The sequence below is a fragment of the Hyperolius riggenbachi genome, chromosome 2 (assembly GCF_040937935.1).
Source record: "Hyperolius riggenbachi isolate aHypRig1 chromosome 2, aHypRig1.pri, whole genome shotgun sequence".
Lineage (NCBI taxonomy): Eukaryota > Metazoa > Chordata > Amphibia > Anura > Hyperoliidae > Hyperolius > Hyperolius riggenbachi.
The window spans coordinates 265,930,333-265,948,693 of NC_090647.1; the positions used below are offsets into that span (position 1 = coordinate 265,930,333).

Genomic DNA, 18,361 nt, shown 5'->3' on the forward strand with positions numbered 1-18,361 from the left:
GAGTGGGGAATCAGAAGCAATCAGAAACAATCACAGGCCAATCACGGGACAATCAAAGCCAATCACGGGCCAATCACGGGCCAATCACGGGCCAATCACAGGCCAATCACGGGACAATCACAGGCCAATCACGGGACAATCACAGGCCAATCACGGGACAATCACAGGCCAATCACAGGGCAATCACAGGGCAATCACAGCCAATCACGGGACAATCAAAGCCAATCACAGCCAATCAATGGACAATCACAGGCCAATCACGGGACAATCACAGGCCAATCACGGGACAATCACAGGCCAATCACGGGACAATCACAGGCCAATCACGGGACAATCAAATACAATCACGGGACAATGAAATACAATGACAGCACAATGAAATACAATGACAGCACAATCAAATACAATGCACTGGGAAGGTGATTGGGGGGGGGGTGTCTGAGGGCGATCTGAGGGTGAGGGGGGTTGATTAGGTGCCCGCACGGGGCAGATTGGGTCCTGATCTGATGGGTGGCAGACACAGGGGGTGACCGATGGGAGGTCAGTGAGTGATTACAGGGGAGAATAGATGTAAACAATGCACTGGGGAGGTTATCAGGGGGGGGGGGGGTCTGAGGACAATCTGGGGGTCTGGGTGGGTGATCAGGTGCCCCCAAGGGACAGTTTAGGGTCTGCTCTGATGGGTGGTGGTGACAAGGGGTGATAGACAAGTGACAGACAGGTGATAGACAGGTGGTCAGTGGGTGAGGCAGATGTATACAGTAGTATACAGTATACAGGGGTGGGTCTGGGGGGATCTGAGGGTGGGGGGGGGTGATCAAGGGACCCTAGGGGGCAGTTAGGGACCTAACCTAAATGATAGCGTCGGCAGATAGTGGCAGGGGGTGATTGATGGCTTTATTGGGGGGTGCTTGGGTGCAACTATTGCTGTGCTGGGGTGGTCAGGGGGGGTCCTGAGGGCTGGGCGATCGGGGGGATCTGTGGGTTCACAAACTGTTTTCTGCTGCTCCCGCACAGGGCTGCCTCCTCCTCCGAGATCCGTGCGACGAAGAGTGCAGAGGAGGAGGAGGCAGCCAGTATAATACACTTTGTCATGTAAACAAAGTGTATTATACTATTTCATTGGCCCAGATCGTAATTTTAAACCCCGCCGGCGCTGCTAATTGGCCGGCGGGGTATCGGGCAAGGTGGGCGGGACCTTTCGCCGCGGGGAGCGCGCGTCATAGATGACGCGATCGCTCCCCGGACACGCCTTAAGGACCCGCCGCCGTCAGGCGTATTGCGGTCCTTAAGGCATCCACTTTGCCGCCGCCCATGGGCTGTGGGCGGTCGGCAAGTGGTTAACATACTACACTATATTGGGCTCTCGGTTTCTCTACACTTTATCTGTCCACAAGAGTCTTGTTACTCAGTTTTGACAAAATGTCTAATTTCAGCATAAAAATAATCATATATAGAAGTGTAAATTATTCTTTTTTCCATAATGTTACTTCTATTTAGGATTGTTTTTCTTTGCCAGGGATGCCTATACATTGCGGCTGTACAGCGATCTCTGCCTTTAGCATTAAAATTTGCCCTGGGGTTTCCTACTGGTCACTACACTGTCACTCTACCAACCCAACATGAAACCCCTAGCAGCAACCCATCTATACCTGGCTAGCTATACTGGGGGAACCTATACCTGGCCACCTATACTATGGACACCTATAACTGGCTATTTATACTGGGTGCACCTATACCCTGGCTACCTATACTGGGGGTGGAGGTGACTACATCTGGCTACATAGTACTGGGAACCAACTCGTACTGCAAAATACCGCATCGCAAATAGAGTTCACAAGGCTATGGGAGGGGGGGGGGGGGAGGAAAATGTTTACACCCTCATTTTTACACCCTCATCCTGTGAACAATTTAGCATAGAAACTGCCCGGAATGATGCTCTCAATCAATTCAGTCTGCTGGGCTCATTGCTGGTCAAGGGCCTCAGGGGACTTTGCTGGCCACTGTACACACACTAGATTCTTGGCAGAGGTGGTCGCTATTGGCACCCTGGGCCAAGTTTCAACTAGCATGTGTATGCTGCTGCTTTAGCATAGAAACCATGGGTAACAAGAAGACTTTGCTGAAATGGTTTCCTTTTTTCTGCTGGTCTGTGCTAATATGTTTCTGTAATGCAAATTAGATAGGGGTACTTTTTAAGATCAGTTGAGAGTGATTTGGGGATCCACTTTACATTGTACTGGTGGGTAACCATACAGAAAATACATACTGAACTTCACAATTGTGTAATTACTCCATGTACAGGGGCAGTCTTTTACAAGTTACAGGCACAGTAAATATTGTGTGTGACCTCCTTTATAATAAAAAATAAGCACGAAGATGTACATAACTATAATAAATACCCTTTCTTGTGCCCCAGGGAGCTGACAAACAGGCAGACAATATGCAAATACAGGATCTGCATTGACTGACGTAGGGCTAAGTACCAGCTTCATCTTCAAAGCCGCTATTTTCATATTGAGCATGCTGGGTTTAGGGGCTCCCAAGGGGCTGAGGAGAAAGCCATGTGCAGATACACTCTTCACCTAGCATGCATTGTTGTGATTGTACCTTGACAGACATTTATCCTTGCTGTTTATCTGAACAGTGTTTCTGGGGGGTACCAGAAGGTAAAGACAGCAAATGATACTGTACATCCTAAGCGTGTAAATGGTAAGAACACACCAGAGGTAGAAATAGAAACACTGCTACTGCGGAAATGAAATCCAAGGACCCCTTATGAGCAGGAATGTCACATGACACAGTTTAGTAAGCATCCTGTCAATGATAATGTAAACATAACTACGCTGTGTGTGGCTTACTTCTAGAAACTAGTACAACCGAAGCATGTGACTAAAGGCCCATACACACAGGCTACAACTGTCGCCGCAACCACGTGGCACGCGCATGTTGTGGCGACAGGTCGCCCGTGTGTATGGCGCGCGCGCCCCGAACCATCGTTACTCAGAGCTGTGGCCAGGCGATTGGCGCGGCCAATCGCCTGGCAACAGTTGCCGCCGCAACTTCGCCGCAACTGTCGCTAGTCCGTGTGTGTATGCGGACTAGCTACAGCAACCTATAGGCAAAAGACGGAGCTTCCGGCGGGGGGGAGGAACGTCGGCGACAGCTTCCGTCGGATAACTAATCCCTCTTCCGCCGTGTGTATGCGGAGGGACCTGGCGACGAGCTGTCGCTGATTTGTCGCGCACACGCTCCTGTGTGCTAGCGACCAGCTACATTTGTAGCTCGTGTGTACCTGGCTTTACTCAAGTGCCGAGTTCCAAAGGCACTAAGAGAGCCATGGAAAATGGCTGCTGGAGATAAGCAACAGGTCCCCTTTCCTAAATGAACTCATTTGTTTGAAATGTTGAAAAAAAAACAACATATTATGAGAGAATGCAATAAAACAATATAACTTAAAGGGATACTCAAGCCTGGAAAAAAAGCAGTTTAACTTACCTGGGGCTTCCTGCAGCCCCCTGCAGTCTTCCTGTTCCTGCACTGTTTTTTCGGACCCTCCAGTCAGCAGCAGCGATCCCCTCAAAGCTGGCCGTTTGTGGCCAGTCGCAGGCTTCTGCGCATCCTGGTTGCACTGCTGTTGCAGGGAGCATTCTGCGCATGCGCAGTGGCAATTTTCCCATACTGCATATGCGCAGAGTGCTGGCGTGCACAGGAGCGCGATGAGGAGATGCGTGGCCGGCCCGCCAGGCCGCAAGACGACAGCGCAGGCACAGGATGACTACAGGGGTCTGCAAGAAGCCGCAGGTAAGTTAAAATGCTTTTTTTTCAAACTTTATCTGCATTCACAGTGAGACGTTGCGTTGTATTGCGACGTTAAAGTCACAAGGCAGCATTACAACGCAGCGCAAAAAAATGTGGCAACGCACATTTAGGATGCGTTACCGTACCTGCTAACGTGTGCGTTTAGAGGTAACGTACTGCAAGCAGTGAGTAACAATAACGCTACACGTTACAAGGCGAAGTTATTAGCATAGGATTAGCGTTGCAGTGTGGTAAGACTTTATAACACAGCTCCGCAACGTCCCACTGTGTATGCAGCCTAAAGATCTGACAATAATGTCAGAAACCTCTGATGTTTTGCATGCCTGTTCAAGCTCTATGGCTAAAAGTATTAGAGGCAGAGGATCAGCAAGATAGCCAGGCAACAGGTATTGTTTAAAAGGAAATAAATATGGCAGCCTCCATATCCCTCTCACTTCAGTTGTCCTTCAAGAATTACTTAATGGATAAAATGGCTAATTTCTTTTACAACATTTCTTTAGAAATGATTTAGTTAGGCTTTGTTCACATTGGCAAACGCGGACGCCATGCGTTCAAACGCAACGCGTACGAACGCACGCCATCCGCGTTTGTATCCATTGCGTGGCTGATCCCATTCACTGAAAGTGAATGGAACAGCCGCGCGTTTTGGGAAAAAAATGCGTGCAGCATGCATTCCCGGACCACACAGGTCCGAAACGCATGCAGTGTGAACATCAGACAGTGCAGTCTATGCACTGTCTGATGCCGTGCGTGTCTGCCTCCTGCACGCGATCCCGAAACGTGGATGGGAACACGTGCAGTGTGAACGGGGCCTAAGTGTTTGCCCACTGTAAAATCTTTTCTCAGGCTTTGTTCACATCTAAAATCGCAAACGCTAGCGGTTTGCGATTTTGTGAGTGATTTTTCTCTCCCTCCCGGTGCTTACCTGCGCGCTACGATTTTGTGTACAGCACTTTTCAAAGCCCTTTTGCAGAGCAATTTTTTTTTTACTTCTTGACTCGTCAGGAAGTGAACTATTTGACCCGGAAAAGAATAAATACATTGGCCTCAATTCACTAAGTTTATCAAACTCTTTATCAAACGTTTGATAATTTACCTCATGGGTAAAATATATTTTTTAATTCACTAAGGTGGTATTGATTTTTTAATGTTTTATCGATAAAACATTCGATAAACATATAACACCTTAGTGAATTCAAAATTAGATTTTACCTATGAGGTAAATTATCAAACGTTTGATAAAGTGTTTGATAAAGCTTAGTGAATTGAGGCCATGGTATTTATTCTTAAAAGCGTGAACGCAATCGCCGCACAAAGCGATATTGTGAGTGTTTTGCGCTTTTCCTATTCCTTCCATTGTAGCAAAATCGCCCTAAAAATGGTACATGCATCACTTTGCTGAACGGAAAGCGGACGAATCGCGCTGATATGGACTATCCCATATGGATTCATTGCACAAGCACTTTTAGAGCGATTCTTAAAATCGTTGGCGCTAAAAAAATGTGCAAAACGCCCTAGGTGTGACTGAGCATTCACTCTGATTTACATTTTTCAAGCGAGATTTAATTCTATGTATGAATTAAAAAAAACAAAAAACAGAAAACATTATTTGGCACACTCACAATAAATGTACTGTACCTGTAACACCTTTTCCTGTGTCCAAAGCCTGGCACCAGGGTAAATACTTTTCTTTTCTTTAGATTCATCTGGTGAGCACACATCTGGAACTGATTAACAAATGCCATCGCTCCAAAATCTCTCCAATTCTCAGTTCCACCAAACTGCTCCAAAATTGCAATGATAATCAAAAAGCAGAAAAATCGACTTCCTCCTACTCTGCGTAAGTTACTAATGCTGGAAATACACGGTTCTTGAGCCATTTAGATGGCTCGATAGATAATTTCTGACATGTCAGATTTCCGGCCCGATCTTTTCGCCGCTCGATTCCGCATTGACCACAATGTAAAAAGATAAGAAATACAAGTGGAAGATAAGAGAATCGCCTGCGGAATCGAGCAGGGAATTTATCAAGCGGGAGAACAGAGTGGCAAAATCGAGCCATGTAGTCCCAGCATTTAAGACTGCAGATTCAAACCGGTACATACTCCTGAAAGTGAAATTATTATTTATTAGCGGCGCAATGATTTATATATATTTTATTCAATGCAGAATTGATTGTTTAACCTTCTGCCGCCCGCGTCACGCCAGTAGGCGTGGCTGCGGCGGCAGCCCCAGGACCGCCTAACGCCAATTGGCGTAAAGTCCTGGGGCTCTGTTTTGCATGAGATCGTGCGCATGGTGCGCGCGCATCTCATGCTCGGAGGGCGGAGCTCCGCCCCGCCTTCAGTCTCCGAGCTGTTAGACGGCGTGATCGCCGTCTATTTACTAGGTGCAGCGCTGCGATGAGCAGCAGCGCTGCGATGAGCAGCAGCGCTGCACTGGGGACAGCCGTGTGACACGGCTGTCCCCATGGGGGACAAGAGAGCGATCGGCTCTCATAGGCAGAAGCCTATGACAGCCGATCGCCATAATTGGCTGGCTGTGGGGAGGGAGGGAGGGTATAAACTTAAAGAAACAGGGGTTTTGAGCAAAAAAAACAAAACAATAATTATTTAAAAAAAAATAAACATGGGGGGAGCGATCAGACCCCACCAACAGAGAGCTCTGTTGGTGGGGAGAAAAGGGGGGGGGGGATCACTTGTGTGCTGAGTTGTGCGGCCCTGCAGCTTGGCCTTAAAGCTGCAATGGCCAATTTAGCTAAAAATTGCCTGGTCACTAGGGGGGTTTAGCCCTGCAGTCCTCAAGTGGTTAAAAGTGAAGTTTAAAAACAGTGTTTATTACCCCTTTAAAATGTATCACAGGTGGTGACATCTGCAGTGTCTGATCCTTCTACCCTACAGCTGCCTTCCTCACTGAGTAATACGCATGCTCAGTGGAAACTTTAAGGCTAGGTGCACACTTAGCAGAAACGCTAGCATTGCGGAAAACACAGCGTTTTGCCGCAAATGGAAGTCTATGGGCCGCAGGAAAAAATGCATATAAAAAACACATATGCGTTTTGTATGCGTGCGTTTTTCAAAACACTGGTTTTGTTGCATGCAATGCAAAAACGCATCAAAGACGCACATAATTAGAGTCAATGGAAACACAATGATATGCGTTTTGCATGCATTTTACATGCATTTTTATATGCTGGTTTTTTTATAGTTTTGAGATTTTTTTTTTGCTTCCTGTTGTCTTCCTAGTTATTTGCATAAAATGCAAATGTAAAATGCATGAAAAACGCATACAAAACGCATATGCGTTTTGTATATGTGAAACGCAAACGCATTAAAACACACTCAAAACGCTTGAAAACTGCATCTGGTGTAATAAGCCCGCAAACGCACCAAAAATGCAACAAAAACGCAAATGACATAAAATGCAACCTTTCATGGTATGTTATATGTGCACCTTCCCTAAGGCTTCTTGCACACAGGGACGTTACTACAGGCGCACGTTAGTGCAGCCTGTAACACTCCCAACGCACAGCAATGTAACACAAGTGGGCTGTTCACACTGCCCACGTTGCGTTATATTGTAACGCAGCAAAGTGCTGCATGCTGTGCGTTCTACGCGGCTAAGCCGCGTTAGACTGTTTGCACATGCTCAGTCATGTTGGGGAGGAGGGGAGAGCGGCCGGGCACATGGCTAATTAATATTCACTGCACTCAGTGACGTGCAGTGTTTACTTCCTGGAGAGGCCGCCCTGTGCGGCAATTGGCCGGGCGCGTGATGCCACATGCGTCCAAGAGTACGCATCACGGCATCACGGACGCCAGAGTGAGCTGCACAACGCGGCTCACTCCGACGTCCACACCAGAGAGCACCAGGCGTTGCGTTAGGGAAACGTTATGTGCCCTATAACGTCCCCTAAATGCAACGTCCTGGTGTGTAACTAGCCTTAATGAATAGCCCCAAATATCTCTGCAGCCACGTCTCGTACATTCTCCAAATTTTGAAGGTTTGGAGGGGACTCCACAAATTACCTCAGCCTCCAAACCCTGCTGGTTCCGAGATTATGTAAACAAATTTATCTCAGGAACCAGCAGGGTCAGGGAGCTGCAATTTGACACAGAGATAGTTTGGGGGCCAGGGGCAGGGCCGGATTTCGGCCAAGGCCACCTAGGCCATGGCCTAGGGCACCGCAGGAGCAAGGGCACCAAAGCAGCAGGCTAAACTGGTGCAGCATTTCCAAGCTTGCAAATGCTGCAGTGCTGGGTGATCAGGCAAGTGCCTGATTGCAGTACTTTGCTGCTAGCTTCCTGTGCAGCAGCCATCCTGCTCTCTCTGCAGGTTGGCATTGTGGCTGGCGGCTGTGGATTTGGGCAGCATTGCAGAGTTACAAGTGGGGGATGTGGAATAGCAGATGCCAATTGCTCACATCTCCGCTCATCTCCAACGTAGAAACTTCCTCTTCCTGTCTGACTTGATGGTAACATGCCGGCAAGTCACAAGTGAGAGATGCTGGTTGGAGGGACAGATGTACAGCAGCAGCTGATAGAGACGGAGGGGAAGCTTCTGCACTGGAGACGAGTGTGCAGGTGACACTGATGGCTGCTGCAATGTGGAGGCGAGCTGGCTACCTATACTGAAAGGTGGGAGTGGGAAAGGGAAGGATTAAGGGAGTCATCTAGCTACCTATATTTGAGGGGGAGGGGTCAACAGGCTACCTACACTAGAGGGAAAGGGGTCATCTGGCTACTTATACTGAAGGAGGGCGGCAGGTGACAGTGGCCTTGGGCGGTAAAAAGTAAAAATCCGGCCCTGGCCAGGGGGCGGGGGGTGTTGGGTCTCCATACCCTCAAAATGTTGGGAGTGTGGGAAGCGTGGCTTTGGAGATATCGCCCGCAGCATAAGAATAGGAAATCTTGCAGCACTGGATTGTACTGCGCATGTGGGGCAGCATTAGTTTAATGTACCTTGCGATTTGCGATCAGAATCAAATCGCAGGGTAGTGGAAAAAGGCCCTTACTGCTGGCAGAGTGCATTCATGCAGAATGTATGTTTGTTGTGCGTTCTGAAGTGAGCAGAAACAACACATGGTCTCCCAGAGTTCTCTGGGAGGAAAAGGCTTTGTGACATAGGCTAGGCAAAGCATAACTGGGAGGGTGGGCTTACATACCAATATACAGCAATTAGATACAGGGAGTTTTTCCTGATGCTAAAACAGAATAATGAACCAAAAGTTGGGTATCCTGATTCCTGAATAATGTACTAGATTCTACTAGATGTGAAGTTCAAGTAGGCACAGACTAATAATCCCCTTTTAGGAAGAGAAGCATCATGTCAGTGTCCTGAGGCGTGAGAACTCTGAAGCCTGCATATTAACAATTAACTCAAGCTTAATAATAAACCCTGGAAATACAGCTGTAAAAAAAAGAAAGCATGGGGGAGGCATCTAGAGGCGGGTCTACACTAGACTGTGCTGCTGCTACCACAGAGCTTAGATTCATTTTGCTAACTCTGACCCTAACTTAGCCCCACCAGGCAGCTTCTCAGGCGCATTTTATATACTTCTACAGACTGTCATCTAGCTCTGATATCCTAGTACGTACCTAGTGCTTTCCTCTGGCTGAGATAAGAGTGCCTGCTCCTGTGTACTGTGTGTACACTTGAACGTGGAGTTGTCCCGCAGCATCTCAGCAGGAGCCAGTGACACAGATAAATAACCTCAGTTGAACGCTGTCAGCAATGGTTGGGAGGCTAGCCTTGCAGGATGTCCCTGAGCTCCTGGACATAAAGAAGAAGGGGGACAGGCTGCTGGACAGCCCAGACTCAGGTCTTCCCCCGAGCCCCAGTCCCAGCAACTGGCTTCTGAGCTCAGCAGCAGCGACCACTGAGAAATCATCTGATCAGGAGATCTCTGGACACACAGTGCAGGTGGTGAGTACTGAGCATAGATGCATAGACTGATTGCTAGATGTATCTTGAGCTGCTTTGTTGCAGGAGTTCTTTTATTTAGTCTACTTTTATATGAACTTATATGGCTTATTGGTAGCAATATAGACATAAAGCTGTATAAAGTCCTACATGTGTATGACACTGAGGCTAAGATCACAGTGGGACGGTGTGTTGTGGTGCAACAATAAGGGCGCACAACCTATAACGCAACGCAAAGTCACGCAATGCAGACTGCGGTGGCACACGTTAGGTTGCAATGTGTTATGGTGCATGCGCTATTGAAAACACGGAAGTAATGGATGACTATTGATTATCTTATTTCCTCTGCACCTGCTACAGATATTAGTGCGCATGTGCAAACATCATAACGTCTGCAATATATAGTTTTAACGCATTGCATGCACTACTTTAGCCTAATGCAGCACATTACACCTCATTGCAACATGTGCAGTGTGAACGGCGCATAGATATTTCACTGCAGAGCGCTATTCTGCGTTATACATGTTTATAACTATATCCTATAACGTCCCGCTGTGAACTTAGCCTTTATGTCCTTATTCTTGCCACACACAAAGATTTAATAAATGGCCATTTTTTTACCAGCTGTTTCAAGATTAGGCCGCTGGGAATGAACTTTTGCAGATGCAATCTTTTATTTCATTCTTTCTTAAGCCGCATCTACACGTGTAGATGCGGCGTCGATGTTCCTTATCAATCGAGCCGCTGATGCGGCTCGATTGATAAGATCCGACAGGTCGGATCTTGCTACCGGCCATTCCCTGCTCATTCCCCGCGAGGGGACAATGGCAGGGAATCGAGCGGAGGATAAGCGGCGCGGCGCGGGGACGAGCGGGAATCGAGCGGATATTGATTCCGGTGCGAGCGGGGACGCGGAAGAGGCGATCCGGCGGCTAATCGAGCCGCCTGATCACCGCCTCATCTACGCGTGTAGATGAGGCTTAAAGCCTGGCACACACTTTCAATTATGATTGGCCAATCACTGACCAATTTTACCATCTCCATGTAGTATGAGAGTCAACAGATATTGAATATTATGTACAGATTGTGTAGGTAAGCCCTCATACTACATAGAGGTGGTGAAATTGGTCAGTGATTTAACAGTCATAACTGAAAGTGTGTATCAGGCCTTAGACTAGAGTGCATACACGTTTCCAATTTTGATTGGCCAATTAAAGGCCAATTTTACCACCTGCATGTAATATGAGAGCTGACCTACACGATATGCTCATAGTACTGTATTCAAAATCTGTTGGCTTTCATATTATATGACAATGGTAAAATTGGCCAATTGTCGGCCAATCAAAATTGGATGTGTGTACCAGGCTTAAGGCTTAAGACTGGTACACGCTTTCAAGTATAATTGGACTATCACTGACCAATTTTACTATCTCCATGTAGTATTAGGCTATTTTTAAGCCCCTCATACTACATGGAGGTGGTAAAATTGGACAGTGATTGGCCAATCATAGTTGAAAGTGTGTACCAGGCTTTGGTTCACAGTGGGGCGTTGCGGGTTTGTGTATTTCCTTTAACATTCTTCCATTCTGTTGCATTCCTATTTTTACAGAACACAGCGCAGCTCCCACTGTGATCTAAACCTCATAGAAATTTCCAACCTAATGCAGGCCAGTGGCCACACACTAAAAGATTGATCGGTTTGAAACAATGGTCATTATTGATAGTGTTTAATACCTTGGTCAAAAATGACATATCAATCAGCTATACTCCTGTTTAATACCAATGTAGATTTTCTGACCGTTGTACAATCACATCTATTACGGATATTTTGTTTAAATGACCTTTCTTACAATCACATCAATGAATTTGTACTATGTATACTTTTTTGATCTATAAAAATTTCCCACTATGTCCGATCCTTTATCATGTGGTTTGATCTCCATACATCAATCAAAATGTATGGACCAATGCCGCGCTTTGAGTCCTACGGGAGAAAAGCGCTTTACAAATGTTATTTGTTGTTGTTGTTTGTTGTTGACCAAAACATTTGACTGTAAGAGGCCTTCTTTATGATGCCCATACACAGTACAATAAAAAACTTTCCATGTTCCCAGTTATTCGACCAAAACAATTGAATCAAATGAAAGTTGAAAGTTATCTTTTTTTTCGAACAAGAAAAACGAACAATCTAATTTTTCCAATAAAAATCCGATCAGGCATGTTGGAAAAATCTTTATATTCAATGTAACAGAATAATTAAACAAAATGATCTAATTGAAAAAATGGTACCATGTATGGGTCCCATTAGATTGATTTAGATTGATAATATGATTTAATTATTGTTTTAAAAAAAATGTTGCCACAATCTTTTATGTATGGTCAACTTGACTAATCTTTTAAATGATCTATTTTATGGAGATAGTGATAGTTTCTTGTCTGCAGGAGGAGAATTGATAGAAATTTCAAATAATAACTATGATGTGTCAGAAGCCATATCATCCTACGACAGGAAGGAGCACAGATGTGCTTGTTATGTGCTAGTACAACATGCACTGTCTATGTAGGCTACTAGCCCCCCCCCCCCCCCCCCCCCAGACCTTATTAGTACACTGATTTGGCAGCAAGTTTTAAAGTGATTTTACATGTACATATATTGTTTTGCTTTCATTCTGGTTTCTATCCCTGAGATAACATTTTTTATAACTACTTGAAGTAGGGAAAACAAGTGCAGACAGGCAATAAAGTGGAGAAAAGTTTAACTACAGTAAATTCAGCCTTAAATTACATTTGAGCTAAATAACAAACCCGAATTAAGCTTACTGTCAGTGCACAGGATGAGTTTGGCCTTGATTCTTACATGCCTCTTCAGATGTCTGTCAAGACTGTAACACAATATTTCCTTCCTGGGCAAACCGTGCCCTTCAGTCTCTGAGAAAACAAGGCTGTGTTTAAAACCCATTTTCAGGATTGATTTTTAGTCAAAATATGCCCTCCCTCCTCCCTAGTAGTTGCAGTTTCCCATAAGCATCGAGGTTTCACGCAAACGTTTAGAAATCCCAGATAGTTTAATCATTTTCGGTACAATCACATGACAGCCACTGGTCATCCTTCCTGGGACCCCCAAACACACAATGGAACTCTACAAAGGAAATTTGGAATAATTTTCAGATCTTTTTGCTGTCCCTGTCACAGTTTGTGAGATTACTTTTCACTTCCTAACTCAAAACGTGACCACAAGAACAGGAAATGGACTGAAATCTTCCACGTTGTGGTATAGACAAGCTTCAAAACACTTCTTAAAGGGAACCTGAGATGGAGGGATTTGAAAAAAATGATACATACCTGGGGCTTCCTCCAGCTCCCTCTAGGCTGATCGGTTTCTCCTCGTCCTCCACCGCCTAGATCGTCCACAATTTGGCCACAAAAGTCCTCCAGACCGGGGGGTTCTGCGCATGCGCTGTCCAGTCCAGTCGGCGGATGAGCTTGTGCGGCCGGAATGCGCCTACATCGACTGGCCCTGTCTGATCCAGGGGAAAACAACGAGGGAGCAATCAGCCTGGGGGGGGGGGAAGTTCCCTGACATGTAAATATATATATATATATATAAATTTTTTTTTTTTCCCTGTCTGAGATGCACTTTAAAGGACATACAAGGTGAAAATAAACTGACGAGATAAACAAAATAAATTGTATCTATCCTCCTCCTAAAAATGCCTTTTTTAGATATCCCACAGTTTTATTTTATATTTAAATCTAGTTTTTAAGTTTTTAGTGTTTCATTGTCTCTGCTTAATGACACATGCATTGTAGTATGCCAGAGCTCAAATCTGTGAACTATTGACCCTTTTTATCTCTTCCCTGCTCTCAGAAGCCGTCTACTGACAGGAAAGTGTTTTATGGCTTTAGTTCCTTATCATTGAGGGTTATGCTATAGTCTGACCCAGTCCTGACCCAGACAGAAACTGTCACTTGCATACCTGATGTTTAACTCTTTCGGGCAGAGAAAGAAAAAAAGGAACGCAGCATAGTCACTTGTGTCCTTGGCAGTATACATACACGTTTATCTCATCATGTCACATGTCACTTCGGTTGTCCTTTAAGTAGTATGGCAGAAAAAAAAAGAATGATTATTTGTTGTTTCCCTGCTCTTGGTTCTGCCTTACTTCCTGTCCCAATGCCTCGCCATTACTTATATTAGTAGGACTGTAATCCCACCTTTTAAGGGCCCATTCACACTTGAGCGTTTTGCCGGCGATTTTGGCAAAACGCTCAAACACTAGCGCTTTTGAAAGCGCTAGTGTAATAAAACCCTATGGGTCTGTCCTTACTTTGGCGATATGCGGTAATAGCCGCAAATTGCCCAAAAATGCAAACGCGTAGCCTGCACCATTTTCAGGCGATTTCCCAGTGATCGCGTTTCAGTACTATAGAAGCGCTAAACGCGATCGCGGAGCAATCGCTGCACTCCCGCAAAATGCCACCAAAAATCGCCAGGGTGTTGCGCGTCTAAGCATGAATGGGCCCTAAAGAAGACAGGAGGGTATAAAATAAAGATGGTCAGTGAGATGCTAATAATTGAACCTTGCATGCAAATCTAATGCAAATTCCATATAGTTTGGATCTTGGCCAATCAAAACCAGCAGGGAGTGCATCTTATTAGAGTAATTCCAAGCTGCATACAATTTGCATTACATTTGCTTGCAAATCCAAGTGAATAGGACTGGAACCCACTAGGAGCGCTTTTCGGAGCGCTTTGCGATTTGAAAAGCTCTTGTCAGGGCCAGTTTCCACTCTCGCGGAAACGGCCGCGAATCCTCAGAGTTTCCCCGCAGGCAAATCGCGCGGGGAAACTCTGCCATAGGGGATAACTGCGCCGCCGGCCGAATCGCTTGCAGTAGCGATTCGGCCAGAACCCCCTACAGAATTCGCGGTGAAGGATGCGATGTAGGCTGCGATTCCCATAGCCGTACATGGCACGGCTCATGGGATTCGCCTGCGATCCCGCCCACCCGCTCAGTGCCGGCGTGCGTCTACGAGACGCACGCCGCTCTAGTGGAAACGAGCCCTTAGTGTAATGCTATGGGTGTAATCCCACTTGAGCGAAGTGATTATATAAAAATCCCCCATAGCAATATCATTGCATTAGCAAGAGCTTTTCAAATCACTAGCGCTTAGAAAAGGCTTCTAGTATGTTTGAGCCCTTATATTGTTTAATCTGGAGGTTAATTTAATGTGCTATGGGGATGTTTTTCAGTATACTATAAGGCTAGGATCACAGTGGCCATTGCGTTGCTTTCCCTGTAACAACAGAAATGCAACGGAACAGTAAATCGGCACTGCACGTTATCCGCATGTTCCGTCACATACAGTGAAGCATACAGTCAATGAAAAGAATGCTTCTCTGTCACTGCCAATGTGAATGTTTTGCGTTGCAGGGCAACTGCAGCTGCTGCGTAGCAAAGCAGCCATTATGTTGCACCATGTGAACGTGACCTTGCCCTCTCTTAAACTATGCAATAAATCATCAGGGTGGGTCTGTTTGGCTGATATTGTGCTAGAACCTCTCCCACAGTGTGATGTCAGGACCTAGGTCCTGACAGTTTCCGGTCTGTGAACCTTGTTGCATTGTGGGAAACAATAGCGGTTTCCAACTGTCCCTCTGTGCATATGTACATCTATAAAAAAACAAAACAAACCTTTCAGCCTATCGCAATGTTGGTGGATGTAGTTATAAATAGTGGCAGTTGGTGCTGTCTGTTTTTTTTTCATGTCTGCCAGTAGTAAAGATGATGACGTGCTGACTCATTGTGGATCAAACAAGATGAACAAATTACACAGCGAATATCAATCATTTCTTGATCTTCTATTTTTTAACTGCTCACTTAGCAATATGTTATTTTTTCTCCTTTTCGCTAAAGTTCCTCTTTAAGCACATTCTATTCACTGTTAGTGATTTTGTCCATCTGAATTGGCAAAATGAAAACTGTTGGCCAAGTTAATGATAGTCTATACACTTGGAAAAAGAAGGATGGGGTGTGTACATAGCACACATATGTGCCACATAGTTCAATTTTTCTAATGTTGCATGTGGTGATAGAAACCACTGTAAATGCCATTGGTTGACAAACATCTCTAGTATGTATGTTTCATTCATTGCTTATTACACATTTGAGTTCCACAGGATATTGAGGGGTACTGGAAGTAGTAGGGTATGTCATAATTACCTTATTACCTATCTTCCCTAAAAGGCTGTGAACCACTAACCTAATAAAGAAACTGTACATGTTCCTATTAGGTAATGACATTCATTTAACCATTTCATAATTCTTTGGAGCTGTAGTTTAAACAACTAGAGAATTAGCACTGCCCTCACTTACTGACCTCAATAGGTGTTAAAAGGAACCCAAGGTGAGATACCTATGGACAGGGTCGGACTGGGCCACAGTAGTACAGTTTTTTCCCTCGGTGGGCCCTGCCTCCAGGTCTCTGGTGGGCCCCCCCTCCTTGTCTGACAGAGCTCCAATTGCTGCCTGCAGCACAAAAATTCCCTTCTCAGTGCTGTAATCACTCATGCTGAGAGCAGTGGCGTAGCTAAGGAGCTGGGGGCCTCGATGCAAATTTTACAATGGGGCCCCCCAAGCACTCTATACATAGCAATTGATACCATGCACTAAAACCTGCTAATGGCAACTACAGTGTTAGAGGTGCAAGAAAGGGATGGGAAATAGCTTGTTAATGATTACCACTGTTCAAAGTATCTATAGAAGTGATTATTATGAGCACAGGACCAATAGAGAGGCAATACTGTAGTTGAGAGAGGGCCCTTCGGGGCCCCTTTGGCCCAAGGGCCCCGATGAGGTCGCAACCTCTGCGGTCGCAACCTCTGCAAAGAAGGACATTACTTTATATTGAAGGAGGGGACTCTATGCAAAGTTTTGCTGGGCAGCAGTGTCTCTTAATTACAATGTTGCTAAGATCATGTACATTTGGCCCTGTACATAATACATTATGACCACGCCCACCTTCCGGTGCATGGTCACACCCTTTTTTCACTGCAATCATGGGATGTGTGGACCCCAGGTTGAAATCTCTTTGGTGGGCCCCCAGTGTCCCAGTCCGTCCCTGCCTATGGAGGTTGCCATATTTATTTCCTTTTAAACAATACCAGTTGCCTGGCAGCCAGGTTTTTCTGGTCAGTGTCTGAATCACACACCTGAAACAAGCATGCAGCTAATCTTGTGAGATTATTGTCAGACATATCTCATCTGAATACTTGTTCAGGGTCTATGGCTGAAAGTATTATGCTAGGAATACACAGGTCGATTCTGGAGCTCGATTCTGTGCCCGATCGTTTTTCCCACTCGATTCTCTTATCTTCCGCTCGTTTTTCTTATCTTTTTTCAATTAACTTCAATGTTGAATCGAGCGGCAAAACGTTTGAACGGTGATCGGACATGTCGGAAATTATCCATCGAGCCATCTTAATGGCTCAGAATCGAGCTGTGTATTCCCAGCATTAGAGGCAGAGGATCAGCAGGACAGCTAGGCAATATGCATTGTTTAAAAGGAAATTAACATGTCAGCCTCCATATCCCTCTCACATTGGGTTCCCTATAAACAAATCAATGGATTACTCTATGATTAAAGCGGAATATAACCCTGCATTTCAACTTTGCTCTAAAACATTATTTACAGTATATTATATGCAACCAGCATTTTTTTTTTTTTTACTAGACCAGCATTGGAAGGGTTACACAGGGCTTTAAAGTTCCTGGAGATTTCTGCAGACGCATCCGAAGCTGACATAGATAAATTTTGTTTACATAAATGTATCTAAAGGTTCGTATACACGTCCGATAAAGATCGTTCGTTGCGAACGATTCATGACGTTTACACGATATTCAAATTAGACGGAAAAGATCGTTCGTAATGAACGATTGTGTACACACGTGAACGATATAAGTATAAAGTACTGAACGACGAACGATTAAAAAATGCGTGCGCAAACGGAAGTGACGTTATGACAGGCAATAAGAACATGCGTTATCGGACGATCTTTGTACACACTGCAACGATTGAACGATTATCTTTAGAAAAAATCCGCCGGGTTGGATCGGTCGGATTGAACGATAACGGTCGTTATCGTCCCAAAAAACGATCGTTGGAAAATTTGGAGCGCACGATTATCGGTCCAATTGTCGTTATCGTTCGTTTTTGAACGATCGTTATCGTACGTGTGTACTCAGCTTTAGTGTGGCATGTGACTCACTGTCTCTGACTGAGAAGGAGCTGGAGGACAGCCAAAGAGTGTGTAACATTTCTCAATAGCTACATTTACCTAAATAGAATGTAACAATCTGAACTTCTGCATATCTCTCCACGGAACTTTAAACCTCTGTGTGTAACCCTTCCAATGCTGGTCTAGTAAAAAAAAATGCTTTTTGCATATAATATGCTGTAAATAATGTTTTAGAGCAAAGTTGAAATGCAGGGTTATATTCCGCTTTAAGGGGCAGATGGGTGTGGCCTACTCATAAATCTACCTGATCCAGGTAAAATCTTGGACAAGTTTCCAGATCTATAAAGTCTCAGTTGAAGAACCGTGCACAGACAGGAG

The 18,361-nt window shown here is 45.2% G+C and overlaps 2 protein-coding genes across 4 annotated transcripts in view; one reads left to right on the forward strand and one right to left on the reverse strand.

Moving 5' to 3' along the window:
• Positions 1–18,361, reverse strand: part of LIAT1 (ligand of ATE1) — a 140,332-nt gene that overhangs the window by 53,008 nt on the left and 68,963 nt on the right. The window lies entirely within an intron of this gene.
• RFLNB (refilin B) overlaps positions 9,295–18,361 on the forward strand; it is a 41,212-nt gene continuing 32,145 nt past the window's right edge. The window contains exon 1 of the mRNA XM_068268624.1: positions 9,295–9,747. Coding sequence (XP_068124725.1) covers positions 9,556–9,747 — 192 coding nt within the window. The 5' untranslated portion in view covers positions 9,295–9,555. The remainder of the gene's footprint in view (positions 9,748–18,361) is intronic.